The sequence below is a fragment of the Drosophila virilis genome, chromosome 5 (assembly GCF_030788295.1).
Source record: "Drosophila virilis strain 15010-1051.87 chromosome 5, Dvir_AGI_RSII-ME, whole genome shotgun sequence".
Taxonomy (NCBI): domain Eukaryota; kingdom Metazoa; phylum Arthropoda; class Insecta; order Diptera; family Drosophilidae; genus Drosophila; species Drosophila virilis.
In genome coordinates, this window is record NC_091547.1 from 23,352,093 (window position 1) to 23,378,160 (window position 26,068).

The window sequence follows — 26,068 nt, forward strand, 5'->3', positions numbered from 1 at the left end:
AATGCAATAAATTGCAAGGCACATCATTTATTTACCTATCGCCCAATGGCTGTTGCCGTTAAATTAAAATACACAACGACCCTGGCCTGAAATGCCAAAAGGATAATGGAGCAGCAGCGCCATAACCCTGAAACTTAGCATACACAAATTGCATGTATTTCAATGCATTTTAAAGCTGATTGTTTTTTATTCAATTTAATTGTGCAACGATTTTTCAAAGAAAATGTTCTTAAATTTTGTTGAAAGTATTAACAGCTAATCTAGTTTTTCTTTTTATAGCTTTCAATTACTTTTCGTGACGTTTTCTATTATATAATTGCTGTTTACCAGACATTTATTTACACACAGCAAAATGCAATGAATGACTTTCTTAATTCATGTAAACTTGGGCGCTTTTCGTAATCTTTTGATTTTTATAGATGCTGGCAGAAATCGGTCCTTTAATCTGCCACATATTGTATTCCTACGCAAGCTTACATATATCTTAGAAGCTTATTTTCGTCAGCTTTTTACTTTTCCATTTAAAATAGTGCTAACAATTTAATAGTGTTGCAAATGCAATTGCAAATTCTGATATTTTCGCCAGCTTTCGACAAGCACACAAATTACCACCACACAGCAAGAATACTAATTGAAAATTTCTGTTGAATTTGAAACAGCTTCTTGGCATAGACTTAAACAGTTTAACTATACATTATTATTGTTATTTTGAATTCACAGATCTACCCGAACCGGTAAAAAACTGTACGACGTATAATGCCACGGCCAACTCGTTGCAGATACAATGCATACCCGGCTATGATGGCGGCATTCCACAGCATTTTCACGCACAGGTCTACGATGAGCTCACCCGCCAGATACTTTACAATGCCTCCTATAAGTATGCGGACTTTACAGTGAAGCGCCTGCCTAGCGATTCGGCTTTCAACATACGTGTAACAGCTGTCAATGCACAGGGCGCCAGCAAGGTGGCATATCGCGTGCGTGGACGCACACTCTCCGCGCCCCTTCTGCGAACAGGTAAGACACAATGAATAAGCCGACAGTTTAGCCACCAGCTTCTGCTTTTGGCATTTTCCATATTGTATCACTTGCAACATTTTACTGATGCACTCTTTCTGCACCTTGTTGCTGTTGTTGTTGTTGTTGTTGCAGCATCCTCGACCGCGGTTCTGGTGCAATTGACACCGCTGCTGGGCGCGCTAGTTGGCGTCATTGCGACACTCTTTTTGGTGGCCATTTGCGTTGTGATCTTTATTAAATTCCGCAGCAAACAGAGCCGCCGGCATGTGAATGGTGATGCCACCACAACGGAGGCGGACAAAGGCAGCGCTGAGCCGCTGTCGCGCAACATGGGCAGTCATTCAAGTTTGGAGGACAAAAACCCGGATGTGGTGCCGCAGGAGGCCAACAGCGAGGACGAGTTCCATCTGGAGGAGAAGGCTTTCGACCGCTTGAATATGGAATCACAGCGCATTCTGTACACACCACCCACGCGCATTAACACCGCTTCGCCGCCGCCGCCTTCGCTCTCGCCCACCTTTGGCAAACAGGTGAGTCACTAGAGAATAGGGTAGAATTGCCGATACGTCCCCGCCGGCAATTTATGCTACAGTAGTTACTTACAAATTAAGAGCCTACTGTTGGGGAAACAAAATATTATTAATGAGTCCACGCACTTTTATTGCGCCTCATTTGGGGATGATTAAATTGTTTCATTTCCGAAACTATTTTTGAAATGTAATTTAAATTATGTTGCATACCTTAAGGCTTGTTAATGCTTTTGTTTGTTTTGCTGCATATTTTATTGGGTGGTATTTTTTTCTAAAACTTAAATGCTTTTTTTTAGAACTACAACAAGCTATTGACTATATTGAAGTTGTCTTAATGTGAATTCCTTACAATTGTCTCATAAAAAAGTCACAGAAAACATTCCAAATCGATTTTTGTGGCAAGACACACTACACAGTCAAGACTTGGGCCTCACAAATTTCTCAAAGTTTGCTTACGTTTTTGTCTGGCTACATAAGAAACCATTTAACTTGAGTATTTTGATGGCTGCCAGACACTGGGTTCAGATGAAAGCTCTCAAGTTTAGTCCAAATTTAGCCAATGCCACCCCATGTCCTGATTACCACAAGCCGCAGATACAAATTCATGGTTAGCCAATGCATATGGAAATTAATTTTGATATGCGAGGCTAGCCTACCCGGCTTCGTCTCAAAAACTAACAATATGCTCAAATATGGCAGGCAGATATTGGCTAATACGATTATTTTGTATGGACAATATGAAATTTTTCAGCTTATGCCCATGGACCACATAAGTTATTATTACACATTATTGACACAAATTAATTTGAGAGGCTGTTGGCAAAATGTGAGCGGGGAATTATATGTACCGATAGCCATCGCAAGCCGAAGGAAAACTTGACCACATTTGAAAGCAATTAGTCAAAGATCGAAAATAAATAAAACGTAACTGTGGTCTCTTAACCCAAATCGTTATATTTGATTGTCTATTCTAAAGATAAACTTTAAACTCAAAATAGTAAAAACCATATTGTTAATCATTAATGCTGTCAATCTATGTCAGTAAGGCCATTGAGCTGCCGGTCTTCGTGCTCAAATCCTTAGTTTTGGTTAGAGATGTCGTGATACGTAATCCTTAGGACACAGTCAACAGTTTTATTTATAGTTTAGACGAATAATTTCTATGTATAACCTACATGGCATACACAGTTTTTCTCGAATTCGGAAAACCCCACTTTCTATACACATGATAAATATTATCATTGTTGTTGCTTTTTCAGCCAAGGGCCGACATAAAATTTTGATGAGCTAAAAATGGTTTTTGCTTTGACTGGCCAACCAACTGACCAAATTTTAAGTTACTTTTGTTTGGCTTTTAGTTTGTGTTGTATTACCTCCCGCCGCCAATGCCCTGTGCCGTTGGCTAACAAGCTCATTAGCAGTTAAAGTTGTTTTTGCTACTAACAACTACTACTAACTTTTTAGCACACATGCAACAAATTTGTTATCTAAATTTAAATATGCAGCCCAAATATAAATAAAAGTTTCACTTTGGATTTTTAATTATTTATGAGTACTTTCTAAACGAATCTCCCCACTGCCCCACACCAATCTCCACCCACTCTCATTCTCTCTTGCAGTATGGCGAACTGTCGCTGACCACCAATCCCGCCTTTAGCTTATACAACACACCACAGAGGGCGCCAGCTGCACAGCGTCCGGTGTACACGGCTCCACCGCCGCTCTTGTCGACACGAACACCACCAAACATCTATACAAGAATACCGGGACGTGGCAGCAGTGGTCCCAATGGAGGAGCCACCACCTATCTTCCCGCCTACGAAACCCGCACATCTCCCACCTCGCCCTACGGCTCGACTACCACCTGCACGATGCCGCTGCTGAACGGCCAGTCGAACGGCTCCCTGCAAACCAACAGCAGCAGCATTGGAGGTGGAATCACGTGCAATACATTGCCGCATCCAGGCAGCCTGCATTTGGGCGGCGTTTCGGCAGCGATGACCAGCTCAGTGACCAGCGGTAATATAACCATTGGAGCTGCCCAATCGCTGCTCACCTCGCCACGTGCCCAAACAGCCTACAGCACACTGGGAAGTGTGACTGGCACGCAGTCGCCGCTGCTAAGCGTGGGCAGCTCCCTGATGGGAGTCGTCGGTGGCGGTGTGGGCGGTAACTATGAGACGGTGAGCTCCTGAGAGTTAGCCAAAGATGACATTAAATGTCAGATCGTGTGCATTGGAGGGAGCAGTACGTGCACCACGTCAGGCGCTGAGCGCACCACCATCGTCTAGAGAGCCTGCCCCAAAACCAGAACTGTAATCCCATATTGTATTATAGTTATGTAGTTTAGCTGCCCAGCTGTCCAGACATGCAGTTTCGTCTAGCTTTTTGGAAAAACACCCAGCTGAAAATGGCATAAAGCGAAGCGGACAAACAAAAATTAATAAGACTTCCACAAGTGGCAGTGCGATAATAGAATGTTATATGGGTAAGTGAGAGATCTTGAATCGACTAAACTTAACTGTAAACCACAAGAGAACAAAGCATTTATAGTTTACTTGTACCAGGAAAACAGTTTTCATAGCGTTGTTTATATGTATGTATATGTGTGTGCAGAAATGATGACATATATTCCATATATATATATTTCGGTGAAACCAGGCAATACTAATAGTTGTAGCTTTTATTTATGTACCAAGAATCAGTAAAATACTGAGCCACATAAACTACTTATACTTGACATACTTTGTGCGCAAAAAATACTTCAGTGAAAATAATGAGCTATGCTTGTGAATTCATCAAGAAACTAGTTTAAACAAATACTTAACAACTAAATGGAAATACACCATGGTAAAAATTACAAAAAATAAAATCTATATATATATATGTATATCTAAAAATCCCTTGAGAATTTAGATGTAGCCAGAGTTGTATATATTAACTAGGCTAAGACTAAGTGAACCATAAAATATAGCATTAATTGTAGCCATTTAACTCATGTAGTCTAAACTAAATTAGTTAGTCACATTGAATCTACGAAAAGACTATCCCCCTTTCATGAATGAACAAATCCTGAGTATATTATTGACTTATATGGCATAAATAACATTATTTAGGCATATATGTACATATATATTATATATACTATATACATGCATATAGATAATATATATATACGAATACATATAGCACAACATTAAAGGAATCTGACTAGGCGCAACTGATATGTATGTGTATGCATACAATATATATATATATATAAATATATATATATATGTATTTCGTATATCAACGATAATATTTTTGTTAAATGTGAAAGAACTTTATAAGCATCTGTTGTCGAAACTTTATCAAATATGTAAGTATATATGTAATTAAAATCCAAAATGCCCGCGCCAATGTTCAATGTGTATGTAAACATTTTGCCACCCGCCCAATATTCAAATTAAAAACTCTTTAAGATAAACAAACACACACACAAACTACAAGTTTTTGCCAGTGTTCGAATTTCTTTGGAACCACATCTAAATAAATAAATTGCAAGTGCTTTTTGAATGGACAGAATCAAATATTATTGTGACTCGAATTGTAAATTAACATACAAAATAAATAAATTGGATATAAATATATTGTATAGTTATCTATATAACTTCGAAAAAATATATATTTTTAAAAACAACTTTTGTTTAAAATTGTCACTAAACTTAGATTTACATTTTCAACATTTCTGTCAATTATTTAAGTTGTAAGCGAAATCTTTAATATTTATTTGGATTTTTATTTTTCGTCAGATTTCCAAAGCGTTTTTAACGTCTAATACAAATAAATCTTAATATTTAAAACAATGAAGAAAACAAATCTGAAATATGTGCAAGAATAAATAAAGAACTAAATCAGAAAATGAGTGCAACGGGTTTTTAAACGTAACGTTAATTTAATTTTTTGCAGATATATTTAACTGAAAACCCCTAAATATATTATTACAAATGTCAAGCCATAGCTTTGTGGGCTTAAATATGGAAAATTTGGCAACAAAAATAATATACAATTAAAAAATAAAGACAAGCAGGGTGAAGCGTTTAATTAACCTAAAGAATATATGCCACCTGTCAGAATCTGACTGCTGGCAGTTGACGTTGATTTGATTTGTCGTAGGCTATAGAAATTTTTCATAATTTAAAGAGTAAGCAAGCCCTCGAGTCGCTGCTAATGACAACAGCGGCGCACACACACACCCAACCAACAGGACACACATGACATGATTTCGTGTGGGCATATTTGTCCTTTTGGCAGGACACGCAATACATTTGGAATTAATTAACGCAACAGAACAGAACCCCAGACGCAACCCACAAAAGCACCCAAAACGCAAGCATGTATCCATTTAGATGCCTCTGTGTGCTTGTGTATGTTCAAACAGTCCACATCCTGCGGCGAAACTTGTCACAGACTAATTTCGTGTCTCAGCTCATAAATTGATATTAATGAGCGAACGTATTTTTTCGCGTTTGAATTTGACTTCGGTTCGTTTGACTCTGACAGTTACAAAGTGGCTTCAAGTGTGCGTAATTTGAGTCGGCGACCAATGTCCTGCGGTTATTTAACATGACTCGATATTCAAATGAACAAACACGTATGTACGGATACATACATAAATGCATGCACACATATGTGTAACAGACCCAAGTCCCAGCGGGGCTAGTCCCTCACACCTGACGACTGGCCCCGCTGCGGGCGCTCGCTCACATTGCGTTACGTTGCAAATAAATTGTATGAGAAATTTTTGTTTGCACATTAGTTTTAGCTCGAGGGAATTAAAAAAAAATAACATGATGTTGAGTGCAAACGACAACATTTACACAACATTTATTGTCATTCCTCAAATTATGACAACTGATCAGTTTATTAAACAACAAACAGTTTATTCCATAATTCAAACGGGTTGTCGCACCGTTTTATGCGATCTACGGAAGTTAGACAATATTCTCACTTTTATACTTCTTTTCCTTAGACTTTTTGTGCTTTTTCTCAGGCTTAGATTCCTCCACGCATTCAAACACTTTAGATTTGTGCTTTCTTTTACGCGATTTGATTTTTTCCTCATTGGGTGCGTCTTCCAGCTTGAATTCTTCTTTTGCCATTGTCATCTCAAATGTTGTGTTTTTAGTAAGCTCCTCCATATTCAGTTTTTGCCTTGGTTTAATTTTGTCTAACTCCTGATCCGTAATCACAACTTTGGCGGGACTTTTGAATTTCTTCTCAATAAGCAATTTCTCTCGCTTAACCATCTGGAGCTCGTGGCTATCACTTGGCTTCTCATGATGCTTCTTTGAGGATTCTCTTTTTCGCGAACGCTCTTTACTTTTAGGTTCCTCTCTTTCACTATTCTGAGGATTGTCAGCATCAGTTGCCTTATGATGCTTTTTTGAGTGTTCTCTTTTGAGGGAATCGGTATTCAGTACATCACTTATTGAGCTTCCTTGCTCAACTTTCAGGAGCTTGTTGGTGTCATTTGGCTTACCTTCGCTCTGCTCCAGATATTCTTTGATGCCATTTAATTCATCCTCAATTTCAAGGTACTCATCAGCATCACTTAACCTCTCTTGGCGCTTCTTCGAGTGTTCTCTTTTCCGAGCATGAGCATTAATTACATCACATACAAGTTTCTCTGGCTCAACCTTCTGGAGTTCGTGGCTGTCAGTTGGCTTCTCTTCGCTCTTTTTTGAGTGTTCTTTTTTTCGGGATCGCTCCTTACTTAACGATTCGTCTCTCTCAATCTTCTGCCGATCGCCAGTTTCATATGCTTTCTCCTTACGCTTCTTCGAGTGTTCTTTTTTACTAGAATGAGTAGAGAGTACATCACTTAATGGTTTCTCTAGCTCATCAGTCTCGAGCTCTGTATAGTAAATGGGGTTCTCTTGACTCTGCTTCGGGTACTCTTTTTTGCGAGACTTTTCGCCGTTCTTAGACTTTTCTTGTTCATCAGCCATCTCTTGACGCTTTTTCAAGTGTTCTTTTTTTCGAGGGCCTTCCGTACATATTGAATTCTCGTGCTCAACCTTTGCCTGCTCATCCGCAGAACTTATCTTTTCTTGGTGCTTTTTCGAGGGATCTTTTTTTCGGTAACGATCCTTACACATCGGTTCTTCTTTTTCACTCTTCTGAGGGGCTTCGGTCTCAGTTTCTTTCTGATCACGTTTTTTCGAGTAATCTTTTTTTCGTGAGATTTCTTTGGCCTTTGCCTTATCTCTCTTCACCTTTTGACGCTCTTCAGTCTTTTTCTCAACTTCATCAAGTTCACTCAAGTTCTTAAAATCTTCCATCACATTTGCAAGCAATTTGCTGCACTTATTGGCCTGCTTGTAAGCTGTCTGTAGTGACTCTTCCTTATCCCCCAGGTATTGAAAGATGCTGCGGTAACAAAGTCATGAAGCATTCAAGGTAATTAATACAAATAATTTTTCAACTCACCTTTGAGCCATTTTAAGCTCCTGCTCGGCGCGCTGCAGCTCTGTCCTATCGGTTCGCTGCTTGCCATATGTTTGTCTGATGTCCTGCTTTATAACTATTCCCAAATTATAGAGTATCATCAGATCTTGAGGCGCGACATGACGAGCTTTTTGCAGCAATTTCTTGGCCTCCTCGAACTGGCCGGTTTGATAGAAAGCTTTCGCTAGCAAGTGCATCTCTTTCACACTGTTGGTAGGCAGAAACTCCTTCAAACATTGTTTATATATGTCTATTGCTTCTGTATAATGCTCCTGTTCCATGGCAATGTGTGCTGTGTTTAAAATAGCCTCAGTACAGCGCTTGCTGGACTCAACAATCTGCTTGAAGATCGACTCTCCATCTGCCAGATGTCCATGATTACTCAGCGCAACACCAATGCCATTAGCGGCCCACAAATTACGTTGATTTTGTTCAAGGGCCTGAAATGTAATAAATCGATTGAGTATCCGAGCTTGAACCCAATGATCTAGCCAATGCAGAGCTCTAGTGCATTCGCATACAAATTTCCTGCCGCTCACCTTTCTGAATAGCTGCAGTGCATTCTCCTGATATTGCTTTGCCATCTCCAGTTGTCCATTGGCCGTAGTCCTTTGTACTTTTACCAAGCATACGTTGCCCACGGCAACAAGCATATACGAGTCCCCGAAGCTGCCCGGACGCCGCATGATCACATTATAGTTGCACATGGCTTGCGAAAGTGCGCCTTGCTTGGCGTACAAATTGCCCAGATAAGTTCTACAAGTTCAATTAAAATATTATTGAAAAGAACATTATTTTTTTACATCTACCTGGCTGCCACGTTGTCGTTTTCCAGCTGCAGCACAGCCTTGAAGTACTCCATGGCCATGATAATTTGATTGCGGTCCTTGGCCATAATGCCCAATCTTAGATAGCTGTCATAATAATTGGGATATTCGGCAATTAACTGTTTGTAGCTGTCCTCCGCCTGATCTGCCAAGTGCAGTTCCTCCAGCACGCGCGCCCTATTGAATCTCATCGTGAGAATATTGCACTCGCAGTGCTCCTGAGTGGCACCTTTGGGATTCGTAGACAAAGCCTTATCCAGCGTTTGCAGTGCCGCTTCCGGCTGCCCAGCATGCAACTGCAAAGCTGCCACATTGTTAAGCCAAGCTATAGGTGCTTCCTTGGTAGTCTTTTGCAAACGTAAATAGATGCTAACGGCCTGCTCGTAGGCGTCGATAGCTTGCTCCCAAAGCTGCAGGCGCTCGTAGGTGCCAGCTAGACCCAGCCATGTGTCGTAATCATCCCGCGCACCTGGTCGCTCCAAAGCACTTTTAAACAGCTGTATCGCTTTGTCTAGCTTGCCGGGTGAGTCCGCCTGGGCATATAGCGTGGCCAGCATGCGCAGTCCGTGCGGATTGTCTGGCAACAGTTTGAGCAGGGAGCGCAGCGAGTGCTCCGCCAGATCAAGTTGTCCGCGTCGCACATACATTTGAGCGATGCCCAGATAAGGTGGCGCATATTCCGAAAGACACTTCAAGGCCTTACCATAGAAATCAAAGGCACGATCGAAGTTGCTTTGCGCGTGAAAGCTGCGCGCAATCAGAAAACAGTTCTGAGCCTTCAGCAGTGGATTATCTGTGATTAAATATGCATTCCCAGCGGCCGTTTGCATTTTGCCGTAGTTGCGTGAATAGTAAAGGTAGCACGCAAGCCAGCTGAGCACCACAGGATGACGATGGTTCAGCTCAAAAGCGGCGCATAGTAAATTTGTGGCCTCCATATTGGCTGCACGCTGGCGCTCGTTAAGCTTCAGTTGTGCGATGCCCAACAGCGCATTTATGCAGCGTCCATTGCGTTGTACGGCCATCTCGAAGGCACGTCGAGCGCTGTCCAAATCGCCCATCTGGAGGAAACAGTGGGCAATGCCCACGCGCACATCGGCCGGTCCGTGCGGATGATGCTGTAGCACGCTCTTAAAGTAGCCCAGCGCCACACGATACTCCTGACGATTGTAGGCCAGGCAGGCACGACCCAGCAGAGCGGGCACACTGTACGGCATCTGTCGCAGCACGGAAACAAAATGATTATCTGCGTCCTGTAGACGCGCCTCCGTCAGCATGAGCGCAAAGCCACGACACAAAAGATGCGGCAAGTCATTGGAAACCAGCTGCATGCTGTCCATGATCTGCAATTGTTGCGATACCTTCTCTTGCCACATAGCACGACGGTTGCCATGCTCGCTGCAGGCCAGACGAAAGAAGTGCGCTGCCAACAGAGTGTGGATCTTAAGTAAATCTTCCTTGTAGCCCGGATAGGTCTTGAAGCCACGGGTAATGGCATTCTCCAACAGCAGCACGAAACCTTCAAACTGATTTTGGTGATAATACGCCCACTAGCAATGGGAGCAACGAGCGCGATGGCAGTTGACTGCATTATCTTGAATGTTTCTCTATGATACTTACAGCTTTTTGTATCCATTCGCGCAGTTTGACCCGCTTGGAGCAGAGTGCGTTGAGCACCTCCTGTACATCACAAAGTGGCTCCATTACTTGTCCACTGTTTCGCGATTGTTGAGCTGTTTCAATTTTTCCAACTTTATTAGTCATACCTGCAACCAGAGAAATATTCTTCTGTCGACTCTCACTTTCTATTAGCTTTATCTCCTTGGAGGATAAAAAAAAGCATGCAGGCATGCCTGTCAAACTCCTATCGATAACTACATATATACTATAAATCGATACACATCTGCCAGAACGATAATCTCATTTAGTACAGCTATGTATGAAAATGCTAGCTACGATTTATTAGAAGTTCAGTTATTGTACCTAAGTATTGTAGGGAGCAAGTGCTACCTAACAATTTACCAAAACCTTATATGAAGATTCGTTTTACTCCAGCGTTCCGATTGCTTAAAAAGTAGCTAATACTAATAATATCCGAATCAATTTTCAAACCGTAGCTTAAAATTGGCTAAATTGGCAACACTATAACTACTCTTACAGCTCAAATATGTAGCTTATCATGTTCCCGTTCACGTATTAACTTCCTTTCAAAAATAGCTTTATTAAAAGAATAAAACCTAGAAATAACCACTGCAAAAATCCCTCGTTAAGTGGTTTTCAACACCTTCCATTCGCCTCGGACAATGTCAATGTCAAACTCACAATTGTTTGTAAACACATAGTTATGACGTGAATTACATGACGTCTTTGAATTTGGCAGAGATACACAAGCCCATAATTACTATATTGTATTGTGAGTCGCCTTTATGCTGTGATTCGTGCTTAGTAATGTTGCTTGTCACCGCTCAGGTGCGACCCGGCGCAATGAAATCGAAAACAATAAGCCTAAGCCCAAACTGTAGGCTCCATTCCTCTCTCCGTGAACGACCCACACAATTTCTGTATGCTGTCAATCAAGATCCATTAGGTAGTGAGCATACGAATGAAGTACGAAAGCTAGGTGAACGCAGCTAATCCATTCGATATGGCAGATTAGTGTCCACCGTGCTACCAATTCACATCCGTGTCAGGCGAACTTGTTCTTGCACACAGTTGTGCCTCGATTGCGAGTATAAATGGAGCAGACTATCTGTGGACCAGCATCAGTCAACGCACTCCAGTCACTGAGAACGTTCGTCGTACACACACAAACCCAAACAATCAACATGAAAGTGAGTTAGCTGAAGCAACATTTGCTAAGAAGATATTCCAATATTGTATTCCTTTGTAGTTCCTCATTTGCTTGGCTCTCTTCGTCGCCGTGGCCCAGGCCCATGTTGTGGCTCCAGTTGCCACCTACGCCGCTGCACCTGCTCTCACGTATGCTGCCGCACCTACGGTTTACTCGGCTGCCATTCCACGTGCCTACTCCGCATACGCTGCCGCTCCTTCCGTCTACTCCGCCTCGTATGTGGCGCCATCGGTTTACTCATCCTATGCTGCTCCCGTTGCCACCTATGCCGCTCCCGCTCTTGTCTCTACGCTGCTGAAGAAGTAAATCAATCAAAAAAGCCACTGTTACATCACATGCAAATTTAGTTAAGTCAGAATATCAAAATAAATTGAGCTGAAATGAAGATTGACAAAAGGTCCCATTTGATTTGAGCTAAGTGTCAATTTTTTGAGGGATTACCCTGATCTCATTCACACTCAGAGAAAACCAAGCGGTAATCGCACTACAATATAGAAAGAAAACGTCTATATTAAAACTATCAAATTTTCTTATATAAAGAAAATGTGTTAATTTTCGGGCTATTATCTATACTTATGTAAGCCCTGAATATTTTGAGATGAAAAATTCGGTCAAATAAGCTGGACAGGAATTGAAACATTTAAATTAAGAACACACCAAGAAAGTTTTGACATAACTCCATCAAGGATCATTTAACAGCTGGTAAAGCTCTCCCATCTTCATATTTAAACGGTCTTGTATTAATAAGTTTGAAAATTCCACCCACACCACTGTGGTTTATTAGCAAAAAAAACTATCCAAATTCATCTGATGGGTGCTTTACACTTTTCCAAAAATACATTCCTCCTTGATGGAAATCGTAATATTCCTCGATTTGGTGGATGACGTTTCGCCCCAAAATTAATTTTCAAAATCATCATTTAAGACGTGTTTCATTTTGTTCGCAAAATTAAAGTTTCCTCGGTGGAAACTGCTATTCTACAATTTTTTTGGTGACATTTTAAGTTTTGTCCGACTTGCTTCAAACTTATTTTCAAAGTTCTACAAAGAAGTTTAATGAATATGTCTTTCAGAGACTTGCGAAATTTTGTCAGCAACAGTGGTAAATTGGCGGAAAGCGGAACGATGGGTTTCAAATTAATTTTCAAAGATCTTTGGGAGAATTCATTTTATACGTGCCACAGGCAAGCCAGGGTATAAAGGCTAGTATATAAATATATTACTTAAAGCTAGTTGTTGGCACACTTTCCAGTTTGGACTCCCTCTAACTGGTTTCGTTGCATGCTCTTGCATCCGGACAGCCGTTAATGTTATGCAAATGAATTATGACCGGATTGTGTGGAGCGGCAGCGGCTGTGGCACGTGTTTATCCGCGGCACATACTCACGTCAAATGGTAACCGTCAGTCGTCACATAATCCGCCCGTAAACGCTCCACAAACACACTTGAATAACTAATCAGCTGGGTAAACAAACGCTTATTGATTTTACTTCACTCGAATGGTGTTAACTGTTCGCAAAGTGTCACAGAATTATGCAGAACTTTAGACGCCGGCTAATGCAAACCCCAATGCTTTAAGAGGCCAAGTAGGAAGATTTGAAAAATTCATTCAGTCAAACAGAGTTTGCAAACTGTTTCTTTTGATCCGTTTCCGCCGGGACGAGCAGCGATTATGCACAACAAAACTTTTGCTCTCGCTCAGCGATACATTTCCTCACTTTTTAGTGGGAGCGGGGCAAAAAGTTCTACCTAAATCACTTAGACCAAAAACAAGTGTCGGCTTGTCGTAAAATCACGCCAAACAGACAGCGACTGCACCGAGTCGTCCGGGATGCGAGAACTGCGAAACTTTGGCTGGAAAACTTTGGCAACAGCTGCCAACGCTTCATCAGCCTACAAATATGATGTTTTATATAAGTAGTCAGAAGTAGTTATTGTTGTATATCTTATGCCCCAAACACATTGAAAATTTATAAAAAGGATTTATAGTTTGGGACAAATGTATGTTACAGGCTGTAGGACGCAGCTCCAAGACCATAAAGTATACATATTCGTGATGTTCGTCCTCGTTTAGTTTTTTTAGTTACACTTTCCCAAATATATAATACCGTGCGACAAGTGGCGTTTAATTTGTTGAGAAGACCATTTCTTTTTCTATGTTATTATCAGAGCAGCTTATTAGGCAGGCAACCCATTCTTCCATTTTACGCTTACACTCTACACTCGGCTCAATTGTGGCGCAAGGAAGTGCGCAGTAATAATGCAATGGCAACAGGGATGTCCTTAAGGACTCGTCTTCCTAAGCCTGCTTGCTGCATAAAAGTCTATTGCAAATGGAATGAAAACAGCAAGAAACACAACAAACCTAATGACAATTGAGTGGAAGGCAACAGCTCAGAACTAATCCGATATTCATTTCTCATTCCACCAGTGTTTGGCGTTGCCGCGCATAATTTGACAACATCCTCTCAAGTATTTATTTGTGCTACTCCGGGATTCTATTTTGTAGGAGATCCACCACCTTTGACTTTCTCTAGTTTGAACTGCGGCTTCTGACAGTCCAAAAACCAATTTTTTTTTTTTTTTTTGTTTATTTCAATAAATTTTATAATTTTTTATTTGTTCATTTCTAAGCCAGAACAAGGCTAGCTTCTTTCCGGCCCAATAATTAAGCCTATGCCAAGTGAAGTGCATATCAAACACGTTTGCGTGCATTTGGCTTTGTCTCAAGAGGGAAATCGCCCAACCCGCATCCCTTCGCTCAGCCTCTTCAGGCAAAGAAAAAACCCTTCTACACGTTCGCTCTTTTGTTGATTTTCTTGTTTGTTTATTTGTTTGTTTGTTGCATGACGCCTTGACAATGGCGAGTCCGTCACGGCCACGTCCTCAGCCAGTCATGCCCACCAGGTAGCAGTGGTGGTACGTACGTGTATGCCAGACACAAAGCCAAATGACAAATGACTCTGAAGTGCATCTGGGCAGAAAGTCTAAAGATTTTACGTGAAGGTATTGCGAAAGCTAGTACAACCTTAACTTAGAAACAAATATCAAAATATTGACTACATATAATCCCCGCTTCATGGCATTTTATGACGAGCAGCATTTAATAAAAGAATATTGGCTTAGATGTCTCAGAATTCATAGCTTATAACATATAATTGTGACTTGACTGACTGATTGCTTATCAAAACACAGCCTAATCCGTCAGAGCTAGGAAGCTACAACTTTTACTTTAGTTACCTCTTATGGTGGAGGTGAATGTTAAGGTAGTTAAGGTACTTAGAAAGTATATACATTTATATACAATTTGTATGTAGGCTATGAATATGTTATGAATGTAAGTCTCTATTATGCATTTACGTATGTTTGTAAATATTTATGTATATACGTATGTATGTACGTATGTATGCGTGTGTGTATGCGTGTATGTATGTATGTATATATACATATGTGAGCACATGAGTGAGTATATATATGAATTATAATATATTTTAATTTATATTTGTAAATAAATTTATGCTTATATTTTATATATTTATATGAAATACCAAGTTAACCCCAGCTGCGCTGCAATTATAAAAAACACGTGTTCTTAAATAATCCCTTCTACGCGATTTTCATGAATTCATGATTCATGATATGGTGGAGACGGCAACTTCATCAATAGAGGAGAAGGCAGCCTCATCTATGGAGGATACTTCAGCTTGGTCAAAGGAGCAGCTTGGTCAAAAGTATTTATAAATATTGCTCTATCCCGCGATTTAACTAATTCAAGTAAGTTGTGTTTTTTAACTAATAAGGAATATCTTTGCTTTGCTGTTTTATCAGTAATGTGTTTATATAAGAGTTTGTCTGCCACCTACTGATAGATGACAATAAAATAATCTTTCGCGCTCAAATTTATTTCCAAAGATATATGAAAAATCATTTACGACGTGTTTCATATTTTTTTGCAAAATCCAAGCTTCCACGGTAGAAAGTGCGATTCAACGATTTTTTGTTTAGATTTAAGTTTTGTCTGAATTGCTTCAAACTTATATTCAAATCTTTACAAAAAAAAAAAAAAAACTAAATGAATACGTGTGACTTGGCTACAAAATCATTTTCAAAGATCTTTGTGCGAATTTATTTGATACGTTCTTAGGAGGGAGACCCCAGTTCAAAGGTTTAATAAACGAACCTTAATTCTTCAGCTAAAACATATTTTTAAATATAAGTGGAGATCCATATGGGTAGATATGAATTTTCCACGGGTGTGTACTTAGTGAAAAGGTTATATCTAAAATTGTTAGCACAAAACGTTCCACGGGCAAGGTTGGGCAATACCCTTTAGAATATATATAAAATATAAGTGCATATATTGATATGTGTGTACATATACATTTGTGTAAATATGTGTGTATTGCACATGTTCGCTTACCGCTGAAAATTAAATCATTTTTACGTTCTCATGAACTTATGTGAGGTTTTTCTGCTTTGAATAAAATTATTTGTGTAACAAGTTGTGTTGGTGATTAAAAAAGTTTATTTCTGCTCATATTCTGTGCTTAATATACTCTTTTAAACTTTCTCCCATCCCTTCTGTGGTGTGGTATATTAAAGTCTGTCTGCCTCGTAATACTCGTGAGCAAAAACATAATCATGTATGTGTATGTAAATTTTAAAATTATTTATTTACACTGTTGCTTAATTATTGATATTATTCCGTTGACCAAATAGGTCGTGTTTTAATATTTTTCAACTACCAATGGAACAAATGCAATAGTAAATAAATATTTTATTGCACTTAAATGAATGCTAAATAATTTAAATTGGTTTGTTTAAGAAAAATTGTGAAAATGTCTTTGTCTGTGCGCCTTGTTTTTGTCACGTATTTTGAACCTTCGTCGATATCTAGAGGCTCACTTTGTAAATCCGTTCACGAACTTTCCAACTCCCCAATGAAAGTTTTTGCCGCACCAAATCAAATGTCGATTATCGCCTAGTTACTTGCACTCCCAGGGAACTGTAAGGCGCAGTTTCCAGTGCCCTAAAGTCTTCATATTAGCAGCGAGAGGCAATTGGCGCCTGGCACCGACTGTGCGCTTCCGCATTCGATGACATCTGCCACTTGCGAAGGTGCCCCCAATGATAGTCGTATCCAGGCCCTATTTTCGCCTTACCCCGCTGCGATGGCGATGGGTGTTACTTCGCCTGCCCCTCATTATCGGCGTGTTTGTTTTATGAAGGTCGTTTCCAACAGCCCCGTACCGCACGGAACAAAAGGATTCAATACACGCACGCACAGACCCAGCTCAGCGCCCCTTACCCCAACCGACGGCCACTGCTCCCTCTTTCTTGTCGTTGCCATCATTGTCGTCATCATTTTCACCAGTTTCGCCATTGTTATCCTGCTCCCGGTTGAGCTCCATCTGCTTATGTGTTCTTGCTTTATGACACTTTCCCTAAATCGCCGCTATCCTCAGTGAAGTTCCTTGTCCATCTCGGGGTTATCTGTTGAAAATCAAACATTTCGCTTGTCCAGCAAACCAAAAATTTGTCTGTGCTTTACAAAGTGCTAATAGGGCAGTTGTCAGAGGATGTGGATGAGCTCCCAAGTTCATCATAATTGCGTATGACAACAGTCAAAACGAATCTGAAAACAACTTCGGGGTTGTTTCCGCCTGGCTGGGGTGGTTTGGTGGTAGGTGTCTTGGGAGAGCACATTAAATTATGGCGCATTATTGACAGTTTATCAAATTGATTTAACAAAGCGCATTGTTGTTGCTGCTTGTTGGTTACTTTATACGTCAGCCCACGCACCCGCTTACCCTCAGCCAAGACCCTCTCCCCTAAACGCTAGACGCGTGCGTTGCTTGTGTATTTTAAGCATCCTTAAGTGGTCATGATAAATGTTATGGCTGTTTCTCTAGTTTGTGCCACTCCTCAGTCCCTTCATTCACTCCTTCTCGAAACCTTTGTTCGCTTAGCTTTTGTGTGAGTACGTGTGTGAATTTATGTAATGCGCAAAGTTAAAGCATACTTTTCGGCTGTTTGCTTAATGTTTTGCTGCTGTTGCTCTGAGAAAATTTAGTTAATTTTAGTTTGTTTGTACGACAAAGTACGTTAAATTGTCTGTTGTTTTATTAATTTAAACAAAAGCTGCCAGAAAAAGTTTACCAACTTTCAGGCATTACACAAACATAGCCAGCAGCCATGTGCTCTTACGGCCTGTACTGATGTGTTGGCATGTTTTCGGGACAAAAATAAAATAATTGGTCAGGTCAAGGCTGAAAAAAAGTTTTCATGCTCAAGTAAAAGGGATAATGGACCATGTCCACCATGAAAGGCCTATATTATAATCGAAAATTTGGCATTGCATTAAATATTAATAGAGCACATTTTTTGAAAAGTACCCTTCACGATTTTCTAACGAGCCCAACGAGTTAAAGCCTTTCACTCAACTCATACTTCACACAAAAGACTTAAAAAGACTTTAACTTCTTGCTGCTTGTGGCTCTTCCTTGAATTTGTACCTTTTTTCGGGTCGCTTTTAATTTTTGTTATTCTGCGCTTTCCTCTCCAAATTAAGCCAGTTACGTAGCGGAAGTCATGTTGGCTCCGGCACGCTCCCCCACGCTCTCACCTGGCATTGTAAATTTGCATAAAAGATGCTATTTTAGTGCTAGCAAAGGAACGAAAGACCAACCCGAAAATATACACTTCACTGGAGCTGCAGCTGTAATAAAATATTTTTTGGGCCAAAGCGTAAAAAGCGAGAAAAAATGAAAAATGAACAACTAAGCAGTGTGTAAAACGCAAAGGCGAAAACACAGAAAGGAAAACAGCAGCACATGCTGATTTTTTACTCTGTGCTTGTGTGTGTGTGTGTGTGTGTGTGGAATTAAGTTTACGGAAACGGAAATGGAAGCTGCACGCCGCCATATTGCTCTCCTGCAGCTGATCGCCGGCAGCTGCTGCTCTCTCTTCCTCTTGCTTTGTATCGCTCACTCCTTTTGCTTTGTTCAGTCCGTGTCTGGCTTATTTATTTTGTTTCTGCTTTGTTCTGCCGCTGCTGTGACCTTCCTGCCGCTTTCGTGCTATAATCCCAATCCTCAGGTGCTGCTCACCTCACTGACCTGTGTAAGCAGCATGCTCTGTTGCTCCATTTCTGACTGCTCCGATTGGTCCGACTGCTCGTCGGTAGCATCTCTTCTCGACGAAGGTTTAAACAGCTCCCAGTAATTGCAACAGTAAATGAAAGCACCTGCAATGAGACTCTATATTTTGTGGGCTTCCCTTTATAATTCGGCATATAACTTACTTATGCAGCTGAGCAGCAGCCATGTGATAGTGGCAATGACAATCATGAAACTATACTTGGAATGTTCTTCCAAGGCAGACTTGCCTGTGGTATTAACTGTAAAGCTTATAGATAAGTTTTCAGTTTCTTAATGTTGATTAAAGTTACAACCTTTGATTTGTTCTGTAAGATTTGCATAATCGTACATTGTTGTTTGATTAGCCATAGCTTTTATTTGACAGATGAGACGCCTCTTTTCACCTTGAAATGACTAAGGCCACTGTTAAGTCCAGTCAGATTCCGACTGCCAACTTGTTGAGCTTAGAAACAGCTGATGAACACTGGCACTACCCTGCAATATGTCGAAAGTTGTATAGGCAGAATCAGAAACATATGTTGCCTTTAGAAAAAAAAAACACCTTACAGCTGTTTCTCCGTCATTATACAAGTAAGCTATTTGAGTGCAAATCGATGTAGATCCCAAACTTATATAAATGGACAGTCAATATTTCTCATCTTCGCACATATACAGAACTAGTCAAATAATTATTTTAAATTATCCTTCAATTTATGTTTGTCTTTTGAATAATAATAAATTATATAAATATATTTAAAATTTGAATATTGTTGCCGGACTAAAAGTGGACTTCTCGCTTATTTGCAATATCATATACATAGAATGTAAAACTAAATATTGTTGAAACATCAAAAGTAAAGCCACCAAAGTTTCGTTATTTTAAATATTCATATCGTACGAATGCTCTACACCTTTCATTCTCCTATATTGTGCCGGCACAATCGTCAATTGTTTTGTACCTTTTATTGAAGGCGTTGCTGTTTATCATTTACCGCATTGCATGACTTGTGCTCATATATCAATATCGTTGGTTATAGACTAACCCACTTGGAAATCGTATTTATGGAGAAAACCAAACAATAACATTGACGAAATTATTGCCGGCGCCCCAAAGAATTTCGTATAACAAAATCGAGACGAATTTGCAACTTTTCGTGTCGTGTGGCTTGCGTGTGAGTTCCATTTGGCGAGATGGAAGGAGTGCAGGCAGCTTCTGCTCCACCTACACTAATTACGAGTACAAGCAGTTGGGATTCGGGTTCATTTGCGGGCATTCCATTGCTGTGCAGCTTACATCTACTCTAATTGAATTCAACAAATATCCGACAGGTCGCTTAGGAGCAGGAGTAGCAGATTTTATGCTCCACATATGTCGGCATCAGCCGTATACGAGCAGCTCGCAATATCCTGCGGATGTGGTTGTGCTGCCTGTGAGGATATGTCGGCTAGAGCTCAGCTAAGGCTTATGCGAAGCCAACTCAATAGATGAAAATGTAATATAGGAATGCAATTGCTTTGCAAAGAAAGTGGACTTAAGATGTTTAGTTGTGAGTAAAGTATTCTGAAAACTGTATTTAAATTGCCTTATGAAGAACTCTGAGCTGCATCAAAAAAATGAATATGCTTAGTAATTCGTTTGACTATTTCAAATATATTAGCTGGTTCCCAATTATGCTGGCAACTTTCAGTTTGCTGTTGCTCACTTCTGAGTGCCACTTGCAGCTTGAAAGCACCTGGCAGACTTCCAATATAGAGGGCTTCCGTCAGTCGGCACATATACGAAACCAAAGAAGCTTTCAATGGGGCATGTGTATATCCTTATAGGCGCATTCTTTTCAAAGTCCCTTTTGACTGTTCTGAGTTCTGCGGGTTGATCTCTCCTCAGTAAGCATTTATCTGTTTGAATCCGCGGCGCTCGCCTTCTGACGTAATAAAATTAAATATTTAAGCTTACAACAGCTGAATGAGCCACTCCACACAGAGAGCATTCACGTCAAGGCAGTAGGAACAGAGCGCAGGATTTGGCGTTGGTTTTTATGTGAAAGCGCAACATGCACAGAGACAAAAACCAGTTGAAATGCTTTGTACTCACCCTTGGCTGTACTTTGAGCTATCCTGTATGTATTGCTGTATGCTTTTGCAAACCAGAAAGGACCAAGGCCCTCCTACACTTACGTTTATTGAGTTCATAATCGGACTAGGTGTTTTATTTTAAATTGGCAACAACAACATTTGTGGATACCCTTTAGCCACTTTATGCACAGGGTATAGAAAATGGAACTTAACTTTATGCCATGTTTCATAACACGATACGGCAGTCCTTGCCGCTGTTGCCCCTTTTGCAGCTGTTGTAACTGCGCCAGTAGCCATCCATTGCGTGCACTAGGATTAGGATTAGACCCTGTCTCTCCTGCCCAGGGCACAGTTTGCAGCTGTGGCGGACTTTTGGTTGCTACTGGCCTCAACACTTAACACAGGCAGCGGCATCAGCATCAGCGAGAGAACGGGCTTGCGGCCCGCTAACAACTTCGTCATCAGACACACAGTTTTTGTGCTTCTCCACCTGCACGTGCCGCTCTCTATCCAATGCAGCACCCGAAACGTGCTGACGCCTCACAAAAGCTGGCATTTTTCTCGAAAATTGCTGTCAAAATCAAAATTTATTTGGCAGTGCATTCGATTTTGGCAATTTGGTTGGAAAAGAAAATCGACAACAGAGACAGAAGTGTCGAGCTCTACGTGAGAGGGCTTGGTTAGTTGGCCGTCCTATAGCCCCTGGCGAGTCTTTTTTATCTCGAAAATTGAAAATAAAGTAAGCGGTTTGCTGTTGCTTTTGTGGAGTATTTGATGCAGATTGCATATTTTATAGGACGCAGCTTTAAGCTGGGATCAAATATGGAACTTAAACTATAAACTGAGGCAAAACTTTATGTGCTCCTGAACATCTCAATAATATTTATTGATCAACAGCAATTAAAAACTTTAAGTAACTTCCATTAAGCCAGTTTTAAAAGTGCTGAAGTGCTTCTTATTATTAAAACGTTGTAACTCAATATACTTGTACTCTCTGCTCTGACTTTTCTATACTGTATTTAATTGAAATTTCATAAGAAGCTGCATCGGAAAGCGACTTTACCGTCAGCTAGTAACATTAAATTTTTCGTTAGAAAACCCAAAAAAAAAAAAAAAAAAAAACAATATGAGAGCAAATAAGTAAAAGAGAGAAAATAACAAAAGCGCCAAACTACATAAATATCAGACGCATTCGAGCGGCAATGCAACAATTTTTAATTACCATTTAGGCGCTTGAACGAGCACAACAGGACCAGGGAGAAGCAGAAGAGAATCCCAAGGAAAAAATACTGAAAATCGCCAAAATCGCTCGAAGCGCTTACAGGCCCATTTGGCTCGATGTTGCCTCTGTATTTTTTAGGCATTAAAAAATTAAAAAAGCGCACAGAAAAACAGACAGAAGCGAGCCGAAATAAGGCCAGGCAACGAATGAAAAACGGAGGGGTGGAAAAAAAAAACGCTGGGGAAATTAAGTCAATGTCCTGCGGGGTCAGTTGCGTTTGGATAAATGTAATTAACCTTCAGGATAAGCATTGAGTTGGGTCTTTGATAATGAACGGCAAATGGCGAGTGTGAACTGAGAGAAAGAGAAAAAGAAAAGAGCGAGAGAGCAAAAGAAACAGAAATACAGAGAAAAAGTCTGTAAGTACATTTTAAAATACTTCAAACGGTTGGCAAATTTTCACATACATTTTGGCAAGCTTCGAAATGTATAAGCTTAACGAGAAATTTAAAAATATTTACTGTTACAATAATTATTCACTTCAGACCCGAGATTGACGGATGCTTAATGAGTAATGTAAGCCATCACATATTTTTATTTCTCGAAAATATTTCAAAGCATCTCGCTTTCAGGTGGCGGTCGTTACCGTTTGCTACATCGATATATATTAAAGATCAAGACAATATAAAACAGGATTTCATATAGTTTTTAAGCAGTCTAGAAAGCCTTCTAACATATACCTAGAGACACACTGACTGATGAATTCGCAAATGCTTTGTACTTAATCTGATGGGCGGCTCGAAGGCGGGTTTCGTGTGCAGTCTTGCTGAGATATTCATCACCGTAAATAGACCAAACCACATCATTAGGGCAGTCGCCTTGCGAATTAATTACAATGAGGCGAAGGTGTAAAACTCGATGGAGAACAGAGAACATCATTGACAACCTACCGAAGCTGGCCAACAATGGAAGCGTAGCTGTAATTACCTTTGGTCACAAGCACACACACGTACACACAAACACACACACACACACACACATACAGACACACATCGACAGTAGATGCTCTCTCACATACACACATAATTAACTCGATAATGAGGGCAAACTCGTAGTCGAAGCCAGACCCAAGCCAAGTTGTCGCAAAGGCGCAAAATGTTGTATGTAATGGTGTGTTTGAGTTCTTGTTATTGTTGTTGTAGCTGTGGTTGGCTGTGGGCACCGTCTGTGTTGCGCTTTGTTTGCCATGATAATGACTTCCGGTTCGCCGGCAAAATGACAGCCGGAATTCGTAATTGCTTTTAAGCGTTTCAGGCCTACTCTCAATTGGGGACCCTTTGATTTGCAATTTGCAATTTGCTGAAAGAGAAAAATAGAAGAAATAAAACCTAGTGTCTGGCTTATGGTTAAAAGTTACCTACGGTATTTAGTCTAACGTAACGTACAAAAATTTGCCGTAATTCTTACGCATTTGACCCAATTGACGCTTTGCAAATGCTAAAGAAACAGCAAAAGGTGTGAAAAACTTGAAAGCTATGCGGCAAATTGCATTTGAGTTGCAATGAGGACAACAACTACGAGCCAAAGGTGTTATTATGCAAATGTAACCAAAGCTGGAGTAGAACAACAAGAATGTTGAGACTATGTTTCGATATAGGTGGCACATGCTGGCAACATTTCCTTGGCAGTTCAGAAGTATGTGCTGAAAAAGTGGGCAATGAAAATTTATTCATTCCTCCTCATAGTTACACTAAGGCTGGGCTCCGTATTGAAGACGTAGTAGTGAACAGGTTTTCATAGAGTTTTATGTTCGCCAAAATTTGAAACTGCACCCTTAAATTTGTTTGCCAAGCTTGCGTTGTAATTGAAACCTTGGAAGTTTGCTCACTGGAACAACTGTGCGATTGTTTATATTTAATTTTAAGTAGCACACCTTTGGCCAATTCCCATTCATAGAATAAATATTTCACTGGAGAGCGAAGAAAACGCGTTGGATTGCGGTTAAATGCTAATTAATAGGGGTTCCTATTGCCACAGTGGCACTGGAGTTCGAAGAACTTTTAACGCTGACAAATGAGTCCAACCCTGGAATGGGATTTAGGATTGCAAGAGAACTGTTCAGCGCTTTAAGACGCAGCTGAAAGTTCTTTAACGTGGCTTAAATATTAATAGCAGATTACGTATATGCCGCGTTCCAAGCTCTCAGTTGAGTCTCTTCGACTGCTCCTGGGAATTTAGTGGTCTCACATTTATATAAAATATATTGAATATGCTTCTGCATTGGGGTTCCTTTTGAAGAGTTGGTTTAATATTTATAGCATATTCCCAAGGGTCAATGGCTTTAGTGTCTATTTGAAAATTTAAGCACGCAAAAGGTTCGCATATTAATTTTGTAACTTATCTTGGCACTGTTATTTATAAGGAGCATGCGACGGCGCCAAAGACATGACAAATTTAGTATAAGTTTTAGTTTCAAATACCCAATTCAACTCAGCAACTGGAAAGCTATTCGACTAGTGTTCAATTAATACAGTTCTATTAAATCGTTTTTCTTCGTCTTTACTAACCTACATGATTCGTAGCATTTAATCCGGATTTTTTTAGTTTCTTTAGTATATTGAATTCATAAATCTCTTTGATATAGCAACTACTTTCCTTGCTCTCATTTATACTGCATATTTCACACACACTTTTTTTTTATTGCTTATTGCAAATTAATTACATCCCCTTTCATTTTTTATGCACACTCGATAACCGCATCTCAATGCAATTCATCCTGATCCCAACATGTGTGCAGTTTGCAATTACAACAAGCCGCCTCTGTATTGAAGAGGGGGCGGCTGGGTGACTAGGCTGACAGGTTTGCATATTTCATAGTAGCTAGGCATAAGTGACACTTGTCAAAACACATTTTCCACACCTACCACACGTTGTCGTTGCCGCCGTCTCGCCTCTCTCTCTCTCTCTCTTCAGCTCATGGTATTTCTGCGGGGCACAAAAGCATATTTCAAGTGCGGCACTTCATGTGCGTCAAACAGAGAGCAGTGTGTGTGTGTGTGTGTGTGTGATACAGTTAGACAGAGATGCATTGGGGTTGAAAGAGAGAGCCCCATCAAAAGCGAACCGAACAGAAAAAGTGCTCAAGTCGAAAGCCCTTGAGTTGTTTTGCAACATTTGAACACGTCAAGTTTTTAAGGTCAACATGTCGCTGGCAGGCAGACAGTCGCAGACTAATACCAGACCGCAATATTAGTCGGGCAATGTGCAGTTTTTCCCACGTTTTTGTGCGCACAGATTTTTGGGATTAAAATCGTTTACCTATCAGTGGGATAGTTCGATGACTCCTCCACTTGAAACTCGCTTTTCAATATCCAGCCACGGCAACTTAAAGCTGTTCAAAGTTTCACTTTGAGTGCTCATTTGCCCAAAGTAATTCATTACAATTGCTTTTTCGGCCAGTGGAAAAGTTCTATACGCGGTTTCTAAGTGCACTTCAATTGTTTATCGCATCCGGGTACCTCAAAGCTGGGCTACAGTGGTGGTTTTTCGTTCATGAAAAGGATATTTGATAGATACACTATACATATTTACTCTGGGAAAACCGATAGCAGTCGATACCAGTTACAAACTTGATTTAGCTTTCACTAATTCCGATAACTTTTAAATTTGTAACATTTATCCGTTCCCACTTGGTAGGTTATCTGCCAGTCCACACATGCCTATTCTAGTACTCTATTATGTTTTACTCTATTCTACATACTATTTTTATATGTCACTGCAACTGCTCCAGACCTCTTCCTAATTTTAGAACACTTTTAGCTAGTTAAGCTACTTTTTTAATATATATATTTTCTGTATTATACATAATTGTATTCGTGTTTCATTTACACTGTTCCATACCATTTCCTAATTTG

The 26,068-nt window shown here is 40.2% G+C and overlaps 4 protein-coding genes across 5 annotated transcripts in view; 2 read left to right on the plus strand and 2 right to left on the minus strand.

The window, feature by feature from the left end:
- Positions 1–5,411, plus strand: part of side-V (sidestep V) — a 45,644-nt gene extending 40,233 nt beyond the window's left edge. The window contains exons 12-14 of the mRNA XM_032437255.2: positions 721–1,020; positions 1,156–1,553; positions 3,173–5,411. Of these exons, the coding sequence (XP_032293146.1) occupies positions 721–1,020; positions 1,156–1,553; positions 3,173–3,748 (1,274 nt within the window). The 3' untranslated portion in view covers positions 3,749–5,411. The remainder of the gene's footprint in view (positions 1–720; positions 1,021–1,155; positions 1,554–3,172) is intronic.
- Positions 5,412–6,383: 972 nt separating this feature from the next.
- Positions 6,384–11,476, minus strand: LOC6625621 (RNA polymerase-associated protein CTR9 homolog). 2 transcript variants are annotated; one of them, XM_032437298.2, is made up of 5 exons: positions 10,490–11,476; positions 8,852–10,395; positions 8,582–8,798; positions 8,025–8,482; positions 6,384–7,964 (listed from the first exon to the last, which is right to left on the minus strand). In XM_032437298.2, exons 1-5 carry the CDS (start codon positions 10,718–10,720, stop codon positions 6,527–6,529), a joined length of 3,888 nt encoding a protein of 1,295 aa, XP_032293189.1. In that variant the 5' UTR covers positions 10,721–11,476; the 3' UTR covers positions 6,384–6,526. The 2 variants fall into 2 exon arrangements, with proteins under 2 accessions (XP_032293189.1, XP_032293188.1); XM_032437297.2 differs by having other exon boundaries at positions 8,852–10,419.
- Positions 11,477–11,558: 82 nt separating this feature from the next.
- Positions 11,559–12,105, plus strand: LOC6625620 (cuticle protein 16.5). Its single transcript, XM_002049008.4, has 2 exons — positions 11,559–11,700; positions 11,760–12,105. The coding sequence occupies exons 1-2, from the start codon at positions 11,605–11,607 to the stop codon at positions 12,024–12,026; spliced, it is 363 nt and encodes a 120-aa protein (XP_002049044.2). The 5' UTR covers positions 11,559–11,604; the 3' UTR covers positions 12,027–12,105.
- Positions 12,106–18,437: 6,332 nt separating this feature from the next.
- Positions 18,438–19,341, minus strand: LOC26530483 (uncharacterized). The gene is made up of 3 exons (XM_015174723.3): positions 19,174–19,341; positions 19,024–19,119; positions 18,438–18,966 (listed from the first exon to the last, which is right to left on the minus strand). Exons 1-3 carry the CDS (start codon positions 19,226–19,228, stop codon positions 18,815–18,817), a joined length of 303 nt encoding a protein of 100 aa, XP_015030209.1. The 5' UTR covers positions 19,229–19,341; the 3' UTR covers positions 18,438–18,814.
- Between the last annotated feature and the right edge of the window lie 6,727 nt (positions 19,342–26,068).